Source organism: Jaculus jaculus, chromosome 13, assembly GCF_020740685.1.
Source record: "Jaculus jaculus isolate mJacJac1 chromosome 13, mJacJac1.mat.Y.cur, whole genome shotgun sequence".
Lineage (NCBI taxonomy): Eukaryota > Metazoa > Chordata > Mammalia > Rodentia > Dipodidae > Jaculus > Jaculus jaculus.
Window position 1 is genome coordinate 16,166,024 of NC_059114.1, and position 19,587 is coordinate 16,185,610.

The 19,587-nt window shown below is 48.1% G+C and overlaps 1 protein-coding gene across 8 annotated transcripts in view; it reads left to right on the forward strand.

Annotated features, from left to right (window-relative positions):
- Positions 1-19,587, forward strand: part of Cit (citron rho-interacting serine/threonine kinase) — a 226,811-nt gene that overhangs the window by 194,873 nt on the left and 12,351 nt on the right. For all 8 annotated transcript variants that reach the window (XM_045132089.1, XM_045132091.1, XM_045132093.1 and 5 more), the window contains 12 exons: positions 2,525-2,662; positions 3,204-3,384; positions 3,570-3,661; positions 4,229-4,333; positions 4,543-4,712; positions 6,109-6,189; positions 6,302-6,437; positions 10,202-10,341; positions 14,472-14,564; positions 17,322-17,430; positions 17,526-17,654; positions 18,648-18,728. In XM_045132089.1, the coding sequence (XP_044988024.1) occupies positions 2,525-2,662; positions 3,204-3,384; positions 3,570-3,661; positions 4,229-4,333; positions 4,543-4,712; positions 6,109-6,189; positions 6,302-6,437; positions 10,202-10,341; positions 14,472-14,564; positions 17,322-17,430; positions 17,526-17,654; positions 18,648-18,728 (1,455 nt within the window). The remainder of the gene's footprint in view (positions 1-2,524; positions 2,663-3,203; positions 3,385-3,569; positions 3,662-4,228; positions 4,334-4,542; positions 4,713-6,108; positions 6,190-6,301; positions 6,438-10,201; positions 10,342-14,471; positions 14,565-17,321; positions 17,431-17,525; positions 17,655-18,647; positions 18,729-19,587) is intronic.

Sequence of the window (19,587 nt, forward strand, 5' to 3'; positions counted from 1 at the left end):
GCAAGCGCCTTAATCTCTGAGCCGTCTCTCCATCCCTGCACCAGGCTCTTTTGCCACTGCAAAATGAACACCAAATGTTTGCACCACTTTTGCATCTGGCATCTGCTGGGGAATCAGGTCAGCAGGCTTCTCAAACAAGTGCTTTTTTTTTTTTTTTTTTTAGGTAGGCACTCACTCTGTTCCAGGCTGACCTGGAATTCACTATGTAGTCTCAGGGTGGCCTCAAACTCACGGTGATCCTCCTACCTCTGCCTCCCGAGTGCTGGGATGAAAGGCGTGTGCCACCACGCCTGGCACAAGTGCCTTTTTGAGCCATCTCTTCAGTCCCTGAATTTGCTTTTCTGAGTATTTCAAATGAATATGATCATATGACATCTGGCCTTCTGTGATTGGCTTGTTTCATAGAGCATTATGTTTAATTGAAGTTCATCCATGATCTAACATACAATAGTACCCCATTTTTTCTTTTTATTTATTTGAGAGAGAGAACTAGGCAGAGGAAGAGAGAGAGAGAGAGAGAGAGAGAGAGAGAGAGAGAGAGAGAGAGAGGGGGCATATCAGGGCCTCCAACCACTGCAAATGAACTCCAGATGCATGCATCCTCTTGTGAATCTGGCTTAAGTGGGTCCAGGGGAATCGAGCCTTGAACCAGGGTCCTTGGGCTTCAACCACCAAGCCATCTCTCCAGCCCCCCCATTTTTTTTTCTTGTAATTGCTATTTAATTAATTTATACTTATTTTGCATCCAGCTTTATGTGGGTGCTGGAGAAGCTTGAACTTGGGTTGGCAGGTTTACAAGCAAGCAATGCTTTAACCACTGTGCCATCTCTTGAATCCCCATTTCTTATTTTTTTTTTTAATGGGGATGTTTATTGGGCACTCAGGGATGGGCAAGGGGATGGAAAGGAAGGCCTACATGTCTCCACAACTGGTTCATGACCATTTCTTATTTTTTTAAGATTAAAAAAAAATTATATTTATTCGAGAGAGGGAGGGAGACAGAAAGAGGCAGAGGCAGATAGAGAGAATGGGCATGCCAAGTCTCTAGCCACTGCAAACAAACTACAGATGCATGTACCACCCTGTATATCTGGTTTTATGTGGGTACTGGGGAATTGAACCTGGGTCCTTTGGTTTTGCTGGCAAGTGCCTTAGCCATGGAGCAATCTCTCCAGCCCCCACCCCATTTCTTTTAATGCCTGAATAATAATATTCCATTGTATGGATAGTGCCTTTTGTGTATCCATTCATCTATTGGTGGGTACTTGAGTTGTTTCTACTTTCTGGCTGTCATAAATTGCACTGCTGTGAGCATTTTATGTAGCATTTTTGTAGGCACGTACATGTTCCGTCCTCCAGGAGTGGGATCACTGGATCAGATAGTAATTTCTAAGTCTTAACTTTTTTTTCTTTTGGCTTTGCGAGGTAGGCTCTCGCTCTAGCCCAGGCTGACCTGGAATTCACTATGAAGTTTCCAGGTGGCCTCGAACTCATGGTGACCCTGCTACCTCTGCCTCCCGAGTGCTGGGATTAAAGGCGTGCGCCACCATGCCCGGCTTTCTGAGGAGTTGCCAGACCACGTCCCAGTATGGCCGCCCCGGTTTGCATCCCTGCTGGAAAGATAAAGTGCCATTTGTGCACATCCTCCCTCACCAACCCTGCTTGTCACACGAATTCTCCGCTTTGAGAGTCATGAAATATATCTCAGTGTGGTTATCACTTGCATTTCCTGAAAGACTAATGACATTCAGCATCTTTTCAGGTGCTTTTTGGCTATTTATCATCTTTGGAACAGTATCTCTTCAAATCATTGAATTACTGTAAGAGTTCTTTATATATTCTAGATACAAATCCTAATCTGAGATAGAACTTGAAAATACTATTTTTCCCATTCTATGGGTTCACTTTTCACGTTCATGGGTTGGAGAGATGACTCAGCAATTAAGACGCTTGCCTGCAAAGCCCAACAACCCAGCCTTGATTCCCCACAACACTACGTAAAAGCCAGATGCGCAATGCGATGCATGCATCTGGAGTTCCTTAGCAGCAGCAGGAGGCCCTAGTGTACCCATTCTCTCTGTGTCTCTTCTATCTCCCTCTACTTGCAAATAAATAAAAATATTTTAAAAATTTAAAAAAAGATGGGCATGGTGGCACATGCCTTTAATCCCAGCCCTTGGGAGGCAGAAGTAGGAGGATCACCACAAATTCGAGGCCACCCTGAGACTACATAGTGAATTCTAGGTCAGCCTGAGCTAAAGTGAGACCTTACCTCAAAAAAATAAAAAAGTTCTTGGTCTGGAGAGATGGGTTAGCCATTAAGGCCTGCAAAGCCAGAGGGACCCAGGTTTGATTTCCCCAGGATCCACATAAACCAGATGCACAAGCTGGCACATGCACCTGGAATTTGTTTGCCATGGCTAGAGGCCCTGGTGCACCCATTCTCTCTCTCTCTCTCTCTCTCTGCCTCTTTCTTTTTTCTCTCTCTCTCAAATAAATATTAAAAAAATTATTTATCCTTCAGAATTTAGTCGGCGTGTCAAGGAGCGCATGCACCACAATATTCCTCACCGCTTTAACGTGGGACTGAATATGCGAGCCACCAAGTGTGCTGTGTGTTTGGATACTGTGCACTTCGGACGCCAGGCATCCAAATGTCTTGGTAAGAGCAGCAGCCATCTATCTTTACTTGCACATCTCCATCTGAAAATCCCATCCAATGTGGGTGGTGTTTTTAAACCCATCACATAATACATTCATTGTCAAGCTTTTTATTTCAGTGGGAGGACACCATTCCTCCCCCCCCCACCCCCCGCCCCTCAGAACAGTGATTTCAAATGTGTCCTTAGCTCAGGACGCCCAACCAGCATGCAGAATGCCTTGAGCTTTGTTAATCGCCAGATCTTTAGTGTCAGGCTGGTGTTTTCCCACTTTGCTCCAACTGAAACATGCACGCAGACATGTTCCTGCGCACACCTGCTTGTGGGCAGCCCAGAATTGAAGCCAGGAAAACGGGGTTAAGAGTGTGTGGTTCTCTCTGAAGGAGCCTGGCGCCTTGGAAAGCTTAGCGGTTGAGTACCTATGTGCCTGGCCCCGCTTCCAGAGCTGGGTAGAGATGCCCTGGGCTTGGCTGGAAGAAGAGGGCAGCGGCCATCCCCAGCCCAGCTGCACATGCGCTCAGGTTCTTCCCTGCTGTCCCCTAGAATGTCAGGTGATGTGTCATCCCAAGTGCTCCACCTGCCTGCCTGCCACCTGTGGTCTGCCCGCTGAATATGCCACCCACTTCACCGAGGCCTTCTGCCGTGACAAAATGAACTCTCCAGGTCTCCAGGGCAAGGAGTCCAGCAGCAGCTTGCACCTGGAGGGGTGGATGAAGGTGCCCAGGTACAGATTGGCTCCGGGCTCAGGCAGGTGTTCGTGTGGAGGGCCACAAGCCACTTCCACTGCTGATGTTTTTCTAGGGGAAGTGTTGTTCAGAAGAAATCCTTCCCCCACACCCTGGTTCTCTGGTTTGATTTTTCTGAGGGTGGACATGGACATTTTTCTTCTCCGTCTCTGTTTAATCTCAGGAATAACAAGCGAGGACAGCAAGGCTGGGACAGGAAGTACATTGTCCTGGAGGGATCAAAGGTCCTCATTTATGACAATGAAGCCAGGGAAGGTAAATAAATGATGCAGGGGGACTGTCATTGCACGGTGGCTAACCCAGGTCTTCCAGTGTTGGTGTGAAGGCCTTTTGGTTTTTTGTTTGTTTTGTTTTGGTTTTTTGTTTGTTTGTTTTGTTTTGTCCTTTGTTTTGTTTGGACTGCCTCGGGAGCTTTCTACACATTCCCATTATTAAAAGCTAAAAACCAAATGACTTCTCTAAAGGTTATTGGTGCGATACTCACATCTATAGGTCTCCCCCCTGAAGAGCCCGCAGGGTGCTGCCCCGAAGATCCCACCTGCTAACACTCCAGAGAACTTCCGCCTCAGTCAACTAGCCCATAAACCTACATCGCCATCAGAAATTTGTGCCACTCATCTGATACACTTTATTGTTTTTTTTTTTATCTTCCCTCTCTGCCTTCTCTACACACCTCTTTTCTTTCTCTGTCTTCGTGCGCCTCTCCACATGCATACCCTCTCTCCATCCTTCTCGTCTCCGTTCCTCTCTCCTCTCTTTCCTTGTTCTTGGTCCTGTTCTTGTGTTTTCTTTCTGCCCCCTCCTCCCCTTCTTTGCACCAAGCTGGACAGAGGCCATTGGAAGAATTTGAGCTGTGCCTTCCTGACGGGGACGTGTCGATCCATGGCGCCGTTGGTGCTTCCGAACTCGCAAATACAGCCAAAGCAGGTGAGTGGCGCAGAAGAGCCCTGCCCTGGAGGGGGGACAGGACATGATGGGCTGGCACTACCCACATAGACCGCCTCCCCCCAATCCCTTACCTTAGCAGGAACTGGGACTTGCAGGGTTTGGTGGGATTCGGATGGCTCAAGCCCAGCCCTGTCAGTGGGAACTGGGGGAGATCCACACCCAATCCCGCGCTCTCTGGAATCTCCTAGATGTCCCATACATCCTGAAGATGGAGTCTCACCCGCACACCACCTGCTGGCCCGGCAGAACCCTCTACTTGCTAGCGCCCAGCTTCCCCGACAAACAGCGCTGGGTCACCGCCTTAGAATCAGTTGTCGCAGGTGGGAGAGTTTCTAGGGAGAAGGCGGAAGCCGATGCTGTGAGTAGACCACGGGCGCTGGAGCTTGCGTTCACAGAGCGGGTGGCTTTGGGGAACTGATCGTAAAGATGGGGGCTTCCCTCTGGCTCCCTCTCCGGGCTGCCGTGGGGGTCCTGACCAGGGGTCGTGTCGCCCTGAAGGATGGGCTGCAGTCACTGGGGTGCCACTAGTCCTCCGGAAGCCCTAGAGCACAGGGAGGCTGTGGTCAGGCCCGGGCATGGCATTTCCACTGCCACTGCGAGTTTCCTCAGAGGAGTTCCTTGGGTGGAGAGGCGTGCGTCTGAGGCTCCTGGGCCACGAAGCAGTACGACAGCCCTCGATGAGTGTCTCTCCTTAGCAAGTCTCCTCAGCCTCCCCGGCTGCTGTGGCAGTATTGCTTTTCCGTAGGCAGCCTTGAAATCCCACTTCTCCTGAAGACGTTGCAAATGTAGGTGTGCCTTGATTGGCATCCCTCCCCCTAGAACATTCCAGGAGGCAAACAGCGCTCATTACTCATGGGCGTTTGCCCCACTGAAGACCAAACAGCTCTTTTCAGACATTTAACTTCTTAAAAAAAAAAAACAACAAAAAACCCATACTTTAAGGGTGAGCCAATGGAGAGTTCTTAACCCCAAGCCTCCCAAAAAGGCTTGTCTAGATGATGAATTGTTTCACTGTTCCATGTGTGAACCATTTACTAAAGCCCATGTTACTGTGTGTGCAATAGGCCTGTAACTATATTTCCTGTGAGCGTCTGCCAGCGTGGGGTCAGGTAAAGAGCCAAAGACCTGGCGTGCTGCTAACACTGGGCCTTGCACTTGTTGCTGAAGCTTAGGCGGGAAAGGAGCCTCTGTGTGGCTTGTTGACCTCGCAGGGAAGGAGCCCCCGTGTTGCTTGGTGACCTCGCAGGGAAGGGGCCCCTGTGTGGCTTGGTGACCTCGCAGGGAAGGGGCCCCCGTGTGGCTTGTTGACCTCACAGGGAAGGGGCCTCCGTGTGGCTTGCTGACTCCTGCAGGTGAAGCCTGTGTAACTTGACCTTACTTCTCATCACAAAATAACTTTCTGTGTCTGCTTCACTACTCACTTGTGCGTCCAAGCCAAGTTCTCACTCTGAAGCTCATGAACAGCTGCCCCAGAGACCCGTAACATCCACGTGTTGCCTCTGGAGCTCAGGTGAAAGTGTGCAGAAAGAGGCTGGGAGTGGCTTGGCCCAGAGGTAGCATGCTTGCCTAGCCTGTGCAAGGCTCTGGGTTCAATCTCCAGTCCTGCAAAGAACAAAACTGTGAGGCAAGCCAAGAGGCAGATATGTGTTTCTGAGCTTCATTGTAAATGTCAGTCTCCTTGGATGGTTTGCTTATGAGCAGTCCAGCCTCACTGTCTCCTTGTTTCCTTTTCTTCTTCTCTCATGAATGGAAAGAAATTGCTTGGAAACTCCCTGCTGAAACTGGAAGGCGATGACCGGCTCGACATGAACTGTACGCTGCCCTTCAGCGACCAGGTAACGTTGTGCAGGCGTTGTCGGCCAGGAAGCAGAGGGAAGAGCGGGCTTTGTGGTTGTGAAGCATTACCATCGCGGTGACACGACTGTGCTTGGACATCTCCCCTCTCAGGTGGTGCTGGTGGGCACCGAGGAAGGGCTCTATGCACTGAATGTCTTGAAAAACTCCTTAACCCACGTCCCGGGAATCGGAGCAGTCTTCCAGATTTACATCATCAAAGACCTGGAGAAGCTCCTCATGATTGCAGGTGTGAGGCCGGGAAGAGCCTTGGGGTTTACCTGTCAGGGCATCAGTTTGGGAGCCGAATTTTGTGCTGGTGGTGTATAGCGGCAACCCCTGCTGCTAGCTGGCCAAGTGCAGCCTGGCTTTTTCTTCCGTGTCTCTGGAGGTGCCCAGTCTCAGCTAGTTGACCCTCTCTGTTCACCCTTCCCTCTCAGTGGGCAATTTGGCACAGTCTAGCACCCCCTGACCACGCTGCCAAGTGGAGAAAGGCATACTCGTTTGCCAGCCTTCATCACCATAGTGAAGTTCCCAAGCCGACAAGCTCCTGGTGGAGAAGAGGCTCGTTTAGCTCACGGTTCTAGAAGGTCAAAATCTTGGTGGTGGGCGACAAGTGCAGGTAGAGGCAGGCTCTGTCCAGATGGAGAAGGCTGAGGCAGGGCCTGGTCACTCTCCTGAAAGATACTTTTATTTATTTGTAAGAGAAAGAGACTGAATATGAATGAGGATGAGCACACCAGGGCTTCTTGCCGCTGCAGATGAACTCCAGATGCATGCACCACTTTGTGCATCTGGCTTTACATGGGTACTGGGGAATCGAACTGAAGCAAGAGCCTTTAACCGCTGAGCCATCTCTCCGGCCCTGGCTGGCCCCTTCCTAACAACCGTCTTCTGGGAACCCAAGGGCTCTCATGAGAACCATCTTCCCAGAGCAATCACCTAAAGACCTCCTATTGGGCCCTACTTCTAACCGGCTCCTTAGCACCTCCCAACAGCACCAGTTTAGAAGCCAAGTCTGGATCAATCAATGGACCCTTGAGGAATCTCCAAATCCTGTTTAAACCGTACTCAATGTTAAGCCTTAAAGACTTAGTCTGATTAAAGTCAGGATCTCATGTAGTCCAGGTTGGCCACAAACTTGCTGTGTAGCCGAGGTTGGCCTTGAATCCCTGATCCACCTGTTTCCATCTCCTGAGTACCAGGGTTGCAGGCCTGTGCCACTGTGCCAGGCCTCAAGCCCTTTGCTCTAATTGTCAGTCCCAGTATGGGTCATGGCATCCTGACCATTTGCCCATGTGCACATGATCCTGGTGTGGCTCTAGTGTAAAGACCCCTACCCTTCCTTTGGCTTTTACATTCTTTCTGCCACCTCTTCTGAAATAGACCCTGAGCCTTGGAAGGTGTGATAGAGACATTGAAGTGCTGAGCACTCCTGCCACTTCTTCCCAGCATCATAATGCCTTCTGAGTCATCCCAAGGTCACTGCCCTCTGAAAAGAGAAGCTTCTCTACCAAAAGTGAGAGTAGCATTAATATATGGGTATGAACATTAAGAGAAGTGCTTACTGGGCAGTTTGATAAGCATAGTATATACATTTAGCCAGACAGCAGCAGACGTTACACCCCCAGGACTCATGATGTAAATCTTTCTAGAGCCTTCTTTCATGGCCCATGTTATTCTTCTGTAAATCTTTCTAGAGTGTTCTTTCATGTGCCCATGTTACAGTTTTCTGTAAATCTTTCTTTGTTGGTAGTACTTTTCTTTTAAGGATAAGTAATAGTTTATCAGCTCAGTGTTTAAACATCTGTGGTTAGGTCTTATTTCAAGTGTGGTTGGATTTGGAAATGGAGTCAAGATGATCCAAAACTGGCCTTTCTGAGTCTCTCAGCTCTTTCTCTTCCCTCCTTGCCTGACTGCCTTGCTGGTTATATATTTTACACACACACCTACACGCACATCCATACCCACCCTCTCTGCTCCATCACCAGGATCCACACTGGGTTCTTACTCGTGATCTATACTGAAACATTATTAACATCCAAAGTCCGTAGTGGGCATTAAGGTCCATTCTTGGTGGTCTGCATTGTATGAATTTTAAGTGTAATGACATCAGTATCACATGGTATCATCTAGAATAGTTTTATGTGATACAGGTTTTGCACGTGGGTAGTAGAGCCCTTGCTATGATACAGTGGTTTGATATGTTGCCCGCAGCATTTTTCTTCTGAGGGGCTTCACTCTGGCCCAGGCTGACCTAGAACTCACTCTGTAGCCTAGGATGGGTCACGGCGATCCTCTGCCTCAGCCTCCTGAGTGCGAGTGTTAAATGTGTGCTCCACCATACCCAGCCCCATAGCCATGTTTTCACCTGTGGCCATGATAGTGATTTTAATACTATGCTCCCCAAATTCTTGTTCCAACCCCAAATTTAGTACACTGCTTGCTTAAAAAAATATTCATTTATTTGTAAGCAAAGAGAAGAAGAAAAGAGAGAGAGAGAAAAAAATAGGCACACCAGGGTCTCCAGCCACCACAAACAGACTTCTGATGCACGCACCACTTTGAACTCACTGGCTTTACATGGGTACTGGGGAACTGAACTCAGGTCATTAGGCTCTGAAGGCAAGCACCTTAACTACTGAGCCATTTCTTCAGCCCAGGCACAATGCTTTTAATCATATCTTTTAATCTAAAGTAGTCCAATCCTCTTTTTTTTTTTTTTTTTTTTTAGGTAGGTTCTTGCGCTAGCTCAGGCTGACCTGTAATTCACTCTGTAGTCTCAGAGTGGCCTCAAACTCACGCGATCCTCCTACCTCTGCCTCCCGAGTGCTGGGATTAAAGGCGTGCGCCACCACACCCGGCTACCAATCCTCTTTTTTGTCTTTCATGACACCAGGCATTCAACAGTCCAAGCATGCTGTTTTACTGTGTGTCCTCTCAGTGCTCCCTAAACACATTCCTCAACTTTCGGTGACATGTTTGAAAGTTCAGTTGACATTCTTCAGGTTTTGGTTTGTTTGTTTTGTTTTTTTTAGGCAAGGCCAACAGACTGGCTTTTTTTATGGGAGAGGCCGGGGGGAGAGAATTGGAACGCCAAGGCCTCCAACCACTGCAGTCACACTCCAGACACATGTGCGACGTTGCGTTCTTACATCACTGCGTCTGGCTTACGTGGACCCTGGAGTGTTGAACATGAGTCATTAGGTTCCGCGGGCAAGTGCCTTAACTGCTAAGCCATCACTCCAGCCCGGCATTTTTCAGTGTCATGTCTATAACAACCCCCCGTTAGAATCTACTCAGAGGCCAAATGCTAGCCAGGTATGGTGGTCCCTCTAATCTCAGCACTTGGGTGGCTGAGGTAGGAGAATCACTGAGTTCGAAGCCAGCCTTGGATACAGAACAAGTTCTGGGTCAGTCTGGGCTAGAGTGAGACCCTACCTTGAAAAACAAAGAAACGAAAAAGGTGGAGAAGGTGTTGCAGAGATTGCTTGGTGGTTAAAGGTGCTATTTACAAAGTCTGCTGGCCCAGGTTTGATTCCCCAGTACCCACATAAAGCCATGTGGCGCATGTGTCTGGATCTCATTTGTAGCAGCAAGAGGTCCTGGTGTGCCCATCTAAAACCTTGGGGGCCAACATGATGCCACAGATAGAAAGTTCTCTGCCTCACCTTATGTGATCGGTCTCAGTCAAAAGACAAGAGTCCCCAAAATATTGAATAAAATGACCTTTAGTCTGTGGATGTAAGGTGTTATGTGAAACATTAATGAATTTTACATGAAAACTTGGGTCCTGTCCCCAAGACATCTTATTATCTACAGGTAAATACTCTGAATTCCAAAGCAGATCTGTCCCAAGCATTTTGGATAAGGGACTCTCAGCCTGCTCTCGGATTCGTGGAGGACTCAGTCTGTCCATGTGGCCTCTCGTGCTCTCTTCGGGTGACGAGGACTCGAGTTGCCCCATGTCCTCGCCTATGGGCCTCCCCCTGACAGGCTCCTTGTCTCCCGCAGGAGAAGAGCGGGCCCTGTGCCTGGTGGACGTGAAGAAAGTGAAGCAGTCCCTGGCACAGTCGCACCTTCCCGCCCAGCCTGACATCTCGCCTAACGTCTTTGAGGCCGTCAAGGGCTGTCACTTGTTTGCTGCCGGCAAGGTGAGCTCTCCTCAGACCTCCTGTCCGCAGGCTTAGTGGGTGGTGGACCTTGAAGATTGGGTCTCAGACCAGGTTATATTTCGGATGCTTCCTTTAGACAAGTGAAATGACGAGGGTAGCCATGAAATTTGCAGATGCTTTGAATCTGAAGAAAACATCTGAGGAATGAAATCAATGAAACTAAAAGAATGGTCTTAAAGTACAAGCATGATGAGCCTTTAAAAAAAAATACTTCAATGGGGGGGGGAGGGGGTATTACCATGGGATATTTTTTATAATCATGGAAGATGTTAATAAAAATTGAGAGAAAAAAAACCCTGCGGGGTATGGGTGCCAAACGCCTTTAATCCCAGCACTCCGGAGCAGAGGTAGGAGGATCGCCGTTAGTTTGAGGACAGCCTGACACTATATAGTGAATTCCAGGTCAGCCTGGGCTAGAGTGAGACCCTACCTTGAAAAAAAAATCTCTGACCATGGAGTCCTGTGTCCAAGTTTAATGAAAGGTTTTTGTCTTGTTTTATTACTAGGAATGTACAAATTCTAATTTGTGACATTCATTCAGTTGTCCCTTCTTATTTACCAGGGATTGCTTCCTAGGTAATCCCTTGCAACATACCAAAATCCAAAGATACTCAAGCCTTTGTTCTGCATAGAGTGGTGGAGTGCTTGCCTATAACTATGCCTAGATTACTCGTAATAACTACCACAACACATGCTATATATGTAGTTGTCATACGCTATTACTTAGAGGTAATGTTTAAAAAAAAGATTGTGGGTTGGAGAGATGGCTTAGTGGTTAAGCGCTTGCCTGTGAAGCCTAAGGACCCTGGTTCGAGGCTCGGTTCCCCAGGTCCCACGTTAGCCAGATGCACAAGGGGGCGCACGCGTCTGGAGTTTGTTTGCAGAGGCTGGAAGCCCTGGCGCGCCCATTCTCTCTCTCTCCCTCTATCTGTCTTTCTCTGTGTCTGTCGCTCTCAAATAAATAAATAGACAAAAAAAATATATACTTAGGGCTGGAGAGATGGCTTAGCGGTTAAGCGCTTGCCTGTGAAGCCTAAGGACCCTGGTTCGAGGCTCGGTTCCCCAGGTCCCACGTTAGCCAGATGCACAAGGGGGCGCACGCGTCTGGAGTTCGTTTGCAGAGGCTGGAAGCCCTGGCGCGCCCATTCTCTCTCTCTCCCTCTATCTGTCTTTCTCTCTGTGTCTGTCGCTCTCAAATTAAAAAAAAAAAATTAAAAAAATATTCTTATTAAAAAAATAATTAAAAAAAATAAATAAAAGTTTGTAACATGTTTAGTACAGACAGTCCCTGCCCCCCGAGAAAAATTTGTTTTTCTTTGGATTTTTTGAGGTAGGGTCTCGCTCTAGCCCAGGCTGACCTGGAATTCACTATGGAGTCTCAGGCGGGCCTTGAAGTCACAACAATCCCTGTACCTCTCCCTCCAAGTGCTGGAATTAAAGGCGTGTGCTGCCATACCTAGCTCTCCCAAATATTTTTAACCTACGTTGGTTGAATCTGCATAGTCATGGCTCCTAGGTATAGAGGCAGGGCTGTAGATCACGAAACCACATCACCAAAGTTCATGAGAGTTCTCTTACAGTTTTAGCCTATTGAAATTTGACCCATAATACATTTCGATGACTCCTTCTTTAATGTTTTTTTTCCTCCATTGACAAAGCTAAGAAAATATACAGATCTATGTAGACACATGAGCGTGTGCAGTTCTTGTGATGTGAGTCAAGCACTCTTGATGGCCCTGGGGCTGCTGGACTTCCACTGTCAACCTCTTCCTCTCGTGCCTAAGAAGCTCGCTCAAAGGCAGGTGTTTCTGTGATCGCTCAGTCATCTCTTACTGAGCACATCTTGTGAACTTGACCATGCCCTCAGAGGCCTCTGATCTAGAACCACAGGGAGAAGGTCTTTTTTCATTGCTAATATTAGATATGCATTTAATTTTTTTTGAGCTAGTTTGTTTGCTTACTTGTTTGTTTGAGACAGCATCTCACATGATAGCCCAGGATGGTCTGGAATTCAAAGCAGTCCTCCTGCCTCAGCCTTCCAAATACTGTGGTTACTGGCATGAGCCACCATGCCCAGAAACTTTATTAATCTTTTGTTGTTGTTGTTGTTGTTGTTGTTTGTTTTTCATTTTTCAAGGTAGGGTCTCACTGTAGCCCAGGATGACCTGGAATTCACACTGTAGTGTCAGTGTGGCTTTGAACTCATGGTGATCCTCCTACATCTGCCTCCCTAATGCTGGGATTAAAGGCGTGCACCACCATGCCCAGCCTTTATTAATCTTTAAAAAAGGAACAGCTCAGGCTGGAGAGATAGTTTAGCAGTTAAGGCACTTGCCTGTGAAGCCTAAGAACTCATGTTCCAATCTCCAGGTCCCACATAAGCTAGATGTAGTGACGCAAGCATGCAATGTCACACATGCACACAAGGGGGCGCAAGCACCTGGAATTCATGTGTAGCAGCTGAAGGCCTTGGCATGCTCATTCACTCTCTGCCTCTGCCTCTTTCACTCTCGCAAATAAGAAAGAAAAATTTATAAAGACAAGGCAGGAACAGCTAGAGGGCTGGGAGATGGCTGAGTGGGTAAGATTGTTGTTCCTTACGCTTGCACATGAGGTCCTGAGACCTCACAAGCTTCATTCCCCCAGCACCCACATAATAGACTAGGCATGGCCATGCACACCTGTAATCTTGGTCCTGTGGGCAGTGGAGACTGGAGAATGGCTGGTGCTCGCCAGCCCATAACAGCAAGCTCTGGAAAAAAATCCAGCAAGCTCTGGGTTGAGGGAGAGACTCCAACCTTCATTTTAGGATTGATTTGAACAATTAAGCCTCTTTTCACCTTTGGTGAGAAACAGAGATGTGGTTGTAGGAGTTAGGAGAGAGGCTTCACTGTTCTAGCAAAAGAGTTTGAAATAGAACTGTGTAGGTACAGATCTTAGGGAGAATTTCTGCCTTTGGGCCCAAGTGTACTGGTTGTTTTTCTAATCTCTGCGACCAAAATACCTGGACAAGCAGCAGCCTAAGTGAAGGATGTGGTTTGGCGCACCCTTTGGGAGCAGTCCATCATGGTGGGCAGGCATGCTGACATGTGAGGCCTGTTGTTCATGTCCAGGTGTATCAGGAAGCAGGGAGCCTTTGTCAGGTTTTCTCCTGTCTTCTCCTCCATCCAGTCTGGGACCCCAACCCAGGTGATGGTAGCACCCACATTCAGGGTGGATCTTCTCTCCTCCACTTAACATTCATACCCAGATGTGTCCTAGGTGATTCCAAATTGTCAAGTTGACAGTGGTGATTGTCCATTTCACCGTGTGCCTCTATGTTCTCCACATCGGTTTCTATCACTTGTCCTTTGCTTGCTTCATCACGCCGTCCTCCCCTCCTTAGGATAATGTTATTTAAAAAAAAAACTGCTGGGTGTGGTGGTGCACGCCTTTAATCCTAGCACTTGGGACGCTGAGGTAGAAAGATCACTGTTAGTTCAAGGCCACCCTGAGATTACATAGTGAATTCCAGGTCAGCTTGGGCTACAGCAAGATCCTGCCTCAAAAAGGGGTGGAGGGAGGCTGGAAAGATGGCTTAGTGGTTAAGGTGCTTGCCTTGGAAGGCCAAAGGATGCAGGTTCAGTTCCCTAGTATCCATGTAAGCCAGATACACAAGGTGGTGCATGTGTCTGGTATTCATTTGCAGTGGCTGGAGGCCATGGCACACCTGTTCTCTGTCTCTCTGCCTCTTTCTCAAAAAAAAAAAAAAAAAAAAATTAAAAAAAAAAACCACTGTCCCCTGCCAAAGCCTCATACATACAGATTATATAGCATCAGACGGCTCCTGAAACCTTCCCTGGGTTCTAGATAAGGCAGTGGTTTTTGAACCAGGGGTGATTGTGCCCTCTGGGGACATTTAGTAATGTCTGGGGATAGTTTGGGCCCAACAGGGTACCACAGGCATCTTGTGGTGAGGGCTGTGGTGTCCCTACCATCCTCCACAAGGAGCCACCTAGTCTGAATTGTCAGCTGTGCCAAGGCTGAGACACCCTGCTCGGAACCATGTTCCTTTTCTAGCTTTGATATGTAATTAGGAGTCTCCCTCTCTCTTCCCACTGTCCTTTCAGATTGAGAACGGGCTCTGCATCTGCGCAGCCATGCCCAGCAAAGTCGTCATCCTCCGCTACAACGAGAACCTCAGCAAGTACTGCATCCGGAAGGTAAGCTGCCGCCCAGCCGGCCCACTCTCCCTGGGAGCAGAGTGCCGCCTTGGAGAGCATGTGTCTGGCCCCTCCATTCTGCCTGGGGTAGCCTCCCTAGAGAGTGATCCCTTCCTTCCTGGAAGGGTACAGAGCCACCACTGTTTTGTTTTGGTTTTTGCTTTTCGAGGTAGGGTCTCGCTCTGGCCCAGGCTGACCTAGAATTCACTGTGTAGTCTCAGGGTGGTCTTGAACTGACCACAGCCCTCCTTTCTCAGCCTTCCGAGTGCTGGGATTAAAGGTGTGCGCCACCATTTCCAGCCTAAAAAATATATTTTATTTATTTATTTGCAAGCAGAGGAGAGAGAGAGAGAGAGAGAGAGAGAGAGGGAGAGAGAGAGAAAGAATGAATGAATAGGTATGTGAGGGCCTCCAGCTGCTGGAAGCGAACTCCAGATGCATGTGCTGCTTTGCGCATCTGGCTGTACATGGGTACTGAGGAAAGGAACCAGGTACTTCAGGCTGTGCAGGCAAGGACCTTAACTGCTGAGCCATCTCTCCAACCCTTTCCCTACCCTTTCCCAATGTTGTGCTGCCTCGCAGTTTCCTCATATTGGTGCATGGCTGGCAAATAGATACCCAGTAATGACCGGGGTGTTGAGCCAAGTTTGAACTGTTAGCTTTAGGAAAACTCTCAGCAAGCTTTATTTCTCTCAGTTTCCTCACCACCATATTTTGAGTAAGCATGCCTTTTTTGTTTGTTTATTTTCTATTGGTAATTATAAAATTAATTAGTATCAGCCTACAAATTAGCATAAATTACTGGGGAGCAATTAAAACTGGGATACAATAACAGTGGTGGTGGTAATTGTGTACATAATATAGATTCAAATGAGGAACTAGTGCATTAGAAGCTAGCCAAAAGAAGGACCTAAAACCAGACAGCCACATTTGCCAGTGTTAACAGCCAGCGTGAGTTTTCGTGGTCTTTTCACTCAGATAAAAATGTATTGTTAGGGCTGGAGAGAGAGCTTAGAGTTTAAGGCACTTGCCTGCGAAGCCTAAGGACGCAGGTTCAATTCCCCAGTACCCACGTAAGCCAGATGCACATGGAGGTGCACGTGTCTGGAGTTCACAGGCAATGGCCATTCTCCCTTTATCTGCTTCTTTATCTCTTTCTCTCAAATAAACACTATTTGATACACATTTTTAAAATGTATTGTTAAAGTTCTGCTTATTTGTTGAAATGGCGTTTCTCCTCTGTTTGGGGGTTGTAGTTTGGCTTTGTTTTCTATAAAAGCCTGGGATTGTATCAAAGAACAGTAATAAGGTAGCAGATAGGCTAGGGATGCGGCTCAGTTGGTAGGGTGCTTGTCTAGCATTCATGAAACTGGTTCAGTCACCCACAAAACTAAGTAAACATAAACTAAGTGTGACGCCACATGCCTATAATCCCCACACTTAAGAGGTGCAGGCAGGAGTATCAAAAGTTCAAGGTTGAGGGCTGAAGAGATGGCTTAGTGGTTAAGGCGTGTGCCTGCAAACCCCAAGGACCTTGGTTCGATCCCCCAGGACCCACATAAGCCAGATGCACATGAGTCTGGAGTTCATTTTGCATTGGCTGGAAGACCTGGCATGTCCATTCCTGCTCTCTCTGTTTCTTTCCCTCTCTCAAACAAATAAATAAAAATATTTTTTAAAAGTTCAAGGTTGAGCTGTGGAGATGGCCCAGTGTGAAAAAGCTGGGCTTGGGCTTGGGCTTAAGCTGGGGAGATGGCTCACTGGTTAAAGGCACTTGCTTGAAAAACCTGACAGCCTAGGTTTGATGATTAGAACCCATGTAAAGCCAGGTACACAAAGTGGTGCATGCATCTGGAGCTTTTTTGTACTGGCAGGAGGTCCCAGTGCACCCATTCTCTCTCTCCACTTACAAAGAAAAAAAATGTATGTATATATGCATGTACATAAAGCAAGCTAGAATTACAAATGGTGCCACATACTTGTAATTCCAGTGTTGAGGAGGTAGAAACAAGTGGATCCCTGGAACTCACTAAGCAGCCAGTTTAACCTGCTTGGAGAACTCCAGACCAATGAGAGAGACCCTCTGCCTCACACAAAGGTGGATGGCACCAAAGAGAAACAACACTTAAAGTTGTCCTTAATACTTGCGCGCGCACACACACACACACACACACACACACACAGAGAGAGAGAGAGAGAGAGAGAGAGAGAGAGAGAGAGAGCGCACATGTGCACAAGAGTTCAAAGTCATACTTGGCTACATAGTAAGTTTGTGAGGCCAGCCTATGATTCATGGGACCTTGTCTCAAAAAATAAAATATGGGCTGCAGTGAAGGCTTAGCAGTTAAGGCATTTGCTGGCGAAGCCTAACAACTCAGGTTCGACTCCCCAGGACCCACATAAGCCAGATGCACAAGGCGGTGCATGCGTCTGGAGTTGGTTTATAGAGGCTAGAGGCCCTGGCGTGCCTATTCATTCGTTCTCTCTCTTTCTCTGTGCCTGTCTCTCTGTCTCTCTCAAATAAATAAAATACTAAAAATAAGATGAATAAAATACCACAAAATTAGGTAGTGGACAGATGAATTGCTGGTCATCCTGAGAGGCACAAAAGATGGACGTCATTGTGCAACAACCCGAGTAGGTCTGGTGTGGCCTCTGCCAGGCCTGCTTAGATGCTTAGGGCTGGAGCAGGGTCGCAGGGGGGACGGGCACCCACCCTGTGTCATCTCTCAGGCCCCTGTCTGTCCCCCATCTCAGGAGATAGAGACCTCTGAGCCCTGCAGCTGTATCCACTTCACCAACTACAGTATCCTCATCGGAACCAGCAAGTTCTACGAGATCGACATGAAGCAGTACACGCTGGAGGGTAGGCCTGGGGTCCCCGCCCCCGCCCCCCACGCGGCCCAGGCCTTGCTGAGAGCCAGGCACCATTCCTGAAGCCGCCTCTCGCCTGCATTACAGAGTTCCTGGACAAGAATGACCACTCCCTGGCACCGGCTGTGTTCGCTGCCTCTTCCAACAGTTTCCCCGTCGCCATCGTGCAGGCGAACAGCGCCGGGCAGCGAGAGGAGTACTTGCTGTGTTTCCACGGTGAGGCGTGGCTGCGGTGCCGGGAGCCTCGCCTGTGTCCACTAGGGCTGGTCGTGGTCAGTGGGGTCCTGATGGGGCATAGGCACTGCTGAGATCCCCACTGGGGTTCCCTCTCCCTCACCAGTGATAGGCCTGATCCAGCTGGTCACATTCTCTCCCCAGAACAGACAATTCTTTCTCCATTCCTCACTCTTTCCTTCCTCTCTTTATGTGTTTCTTGCTTGCTTTCTTTAGTTCTTGGCTCTTTCTCCTCTGATGTTCTTTTTTTCTTTTTTTCAAAAAATCTTGGAGCTGGGCGTGGTGTCGCACACCTTTAATCCCTGTACTTGGGAGGCAGAGGTAGAAGGATCACTGTGAGTTCAAGGCCACCCTGAGACTCCATAGTGAATTCCAGGTCAGCCTGGGCTAGAGTGAGACCCTACCTTGAAAAATCAAAAACAAAACAACAACAACAACAACAACAACAGCAAAACATATTTTGGGGCTGGAGAGATGGCTCTTAATGGTTAAGGCACTTGCCTGCAAAGCCAAAGTACCCAGGTTCAATTCTCCAGGACCCATGTGAGCCAAATGCTTAAGATGGTACATGTGTCTGGAGTTTGTTTGTTTGCAGGGCTGAAGGCTCTGGCATGCCCATTGTCTCTGTCTTTCTCCCCGCCCCCTCAAAATAAATATTATAAAACTTTGGATCTGTCTTTCCTCTTCCTCATGTTTCCTCCCTCCCTGTCTGTTTCTTCCTACTTCCCCTCTGTCTTCTTTTCCTACTTCCTTCTTCCCTTTCACTTGAATACCCTTCCTTTAAGAACACTTGATAAATGACAAACCTTTTAGTGATGATAATACTCATTTTTCATAAAACTGGGAGATGGTTCTGTGGAGGTTCTGATAACCTAGTTGACTGGCCAGCTGTCCCCTGGGTTCTGCCCCTCACTCTTCCCTCTCAGTGTATGACACCTCTGGAGCTAATGTCCCCGTGCTCTTGACACCTTGCAGAATTTGGGGTGTTCGTGGATTCTTACGGAAGACGCAGCCGCACTGATGACCTCAAGTGGAGTCGCTTGCCTTTGGCCTTCGGTAAGTGCGGCGTGGGGTGGGTGCAGAAGACTGCCTCAGTCCTCACCAGCTGGTCTCCTGGGAAAGAACCGCACCTATGGGCGCTCATGGGTTCTGTTACAGCCCAAGTGCCATGCGTAGCAGTCCCCTAAGAAAAGGCTCATGGCAAAGACTCCAAGACTTACTGAAGAATTGTGTGAGTGAGATCTACCAGGCCACAATCCAGCCTTGCGAAATCTTTGTAGAGCTCTTACAATACAAAGGGAAATATTCCCTGTGGATTTATTGAAGACATTTTAAAAGGCTGCAGAGCGTCCCATGGCATAGCTGAGCACATGCTGACTTCACCAGCTGAACTAGGCAGAACGATTAGGTCAGGCATGTTTGTTCTAGCAGTATAAAAGGCCTGTGGTGAACATCCCTGGACTGACCTTCATACACTTGCCAAATAGAAGCCTTCGGTCATAAGTTCCTAAATGTGGAGCTTCTGGGCTGAAGAACACACACACACACGTGCAAATTTGTATGGCTATGTCTGTGTGCATGTTCTGAAATACCAGCATGGCCGCAATACCCTTCAGGGCTGTTGTGCTAACCCATTGCTACATAATGAGCCATATTCCAAAACCCAGTGACTCCGCACCACAGCTTGTTGCTTACGGTTCTGTGGTTTGACCACGGTTTTCTTCCCTGTGGTATCAGCAGGGCAGCGGGGCACTGAGAAAATCTACAGTAGGCATACAGGAGCAGACTCACCCGTACCACCCGCTTCCCACACTCTTACCTATCTTCCCCCAAAGGAGAGAACTTTTATGAGTCTTACCCTCCTGTTGTCTTATGCCAATGGAAGCACATAAACCACCCTGATCCTCATGTTTGT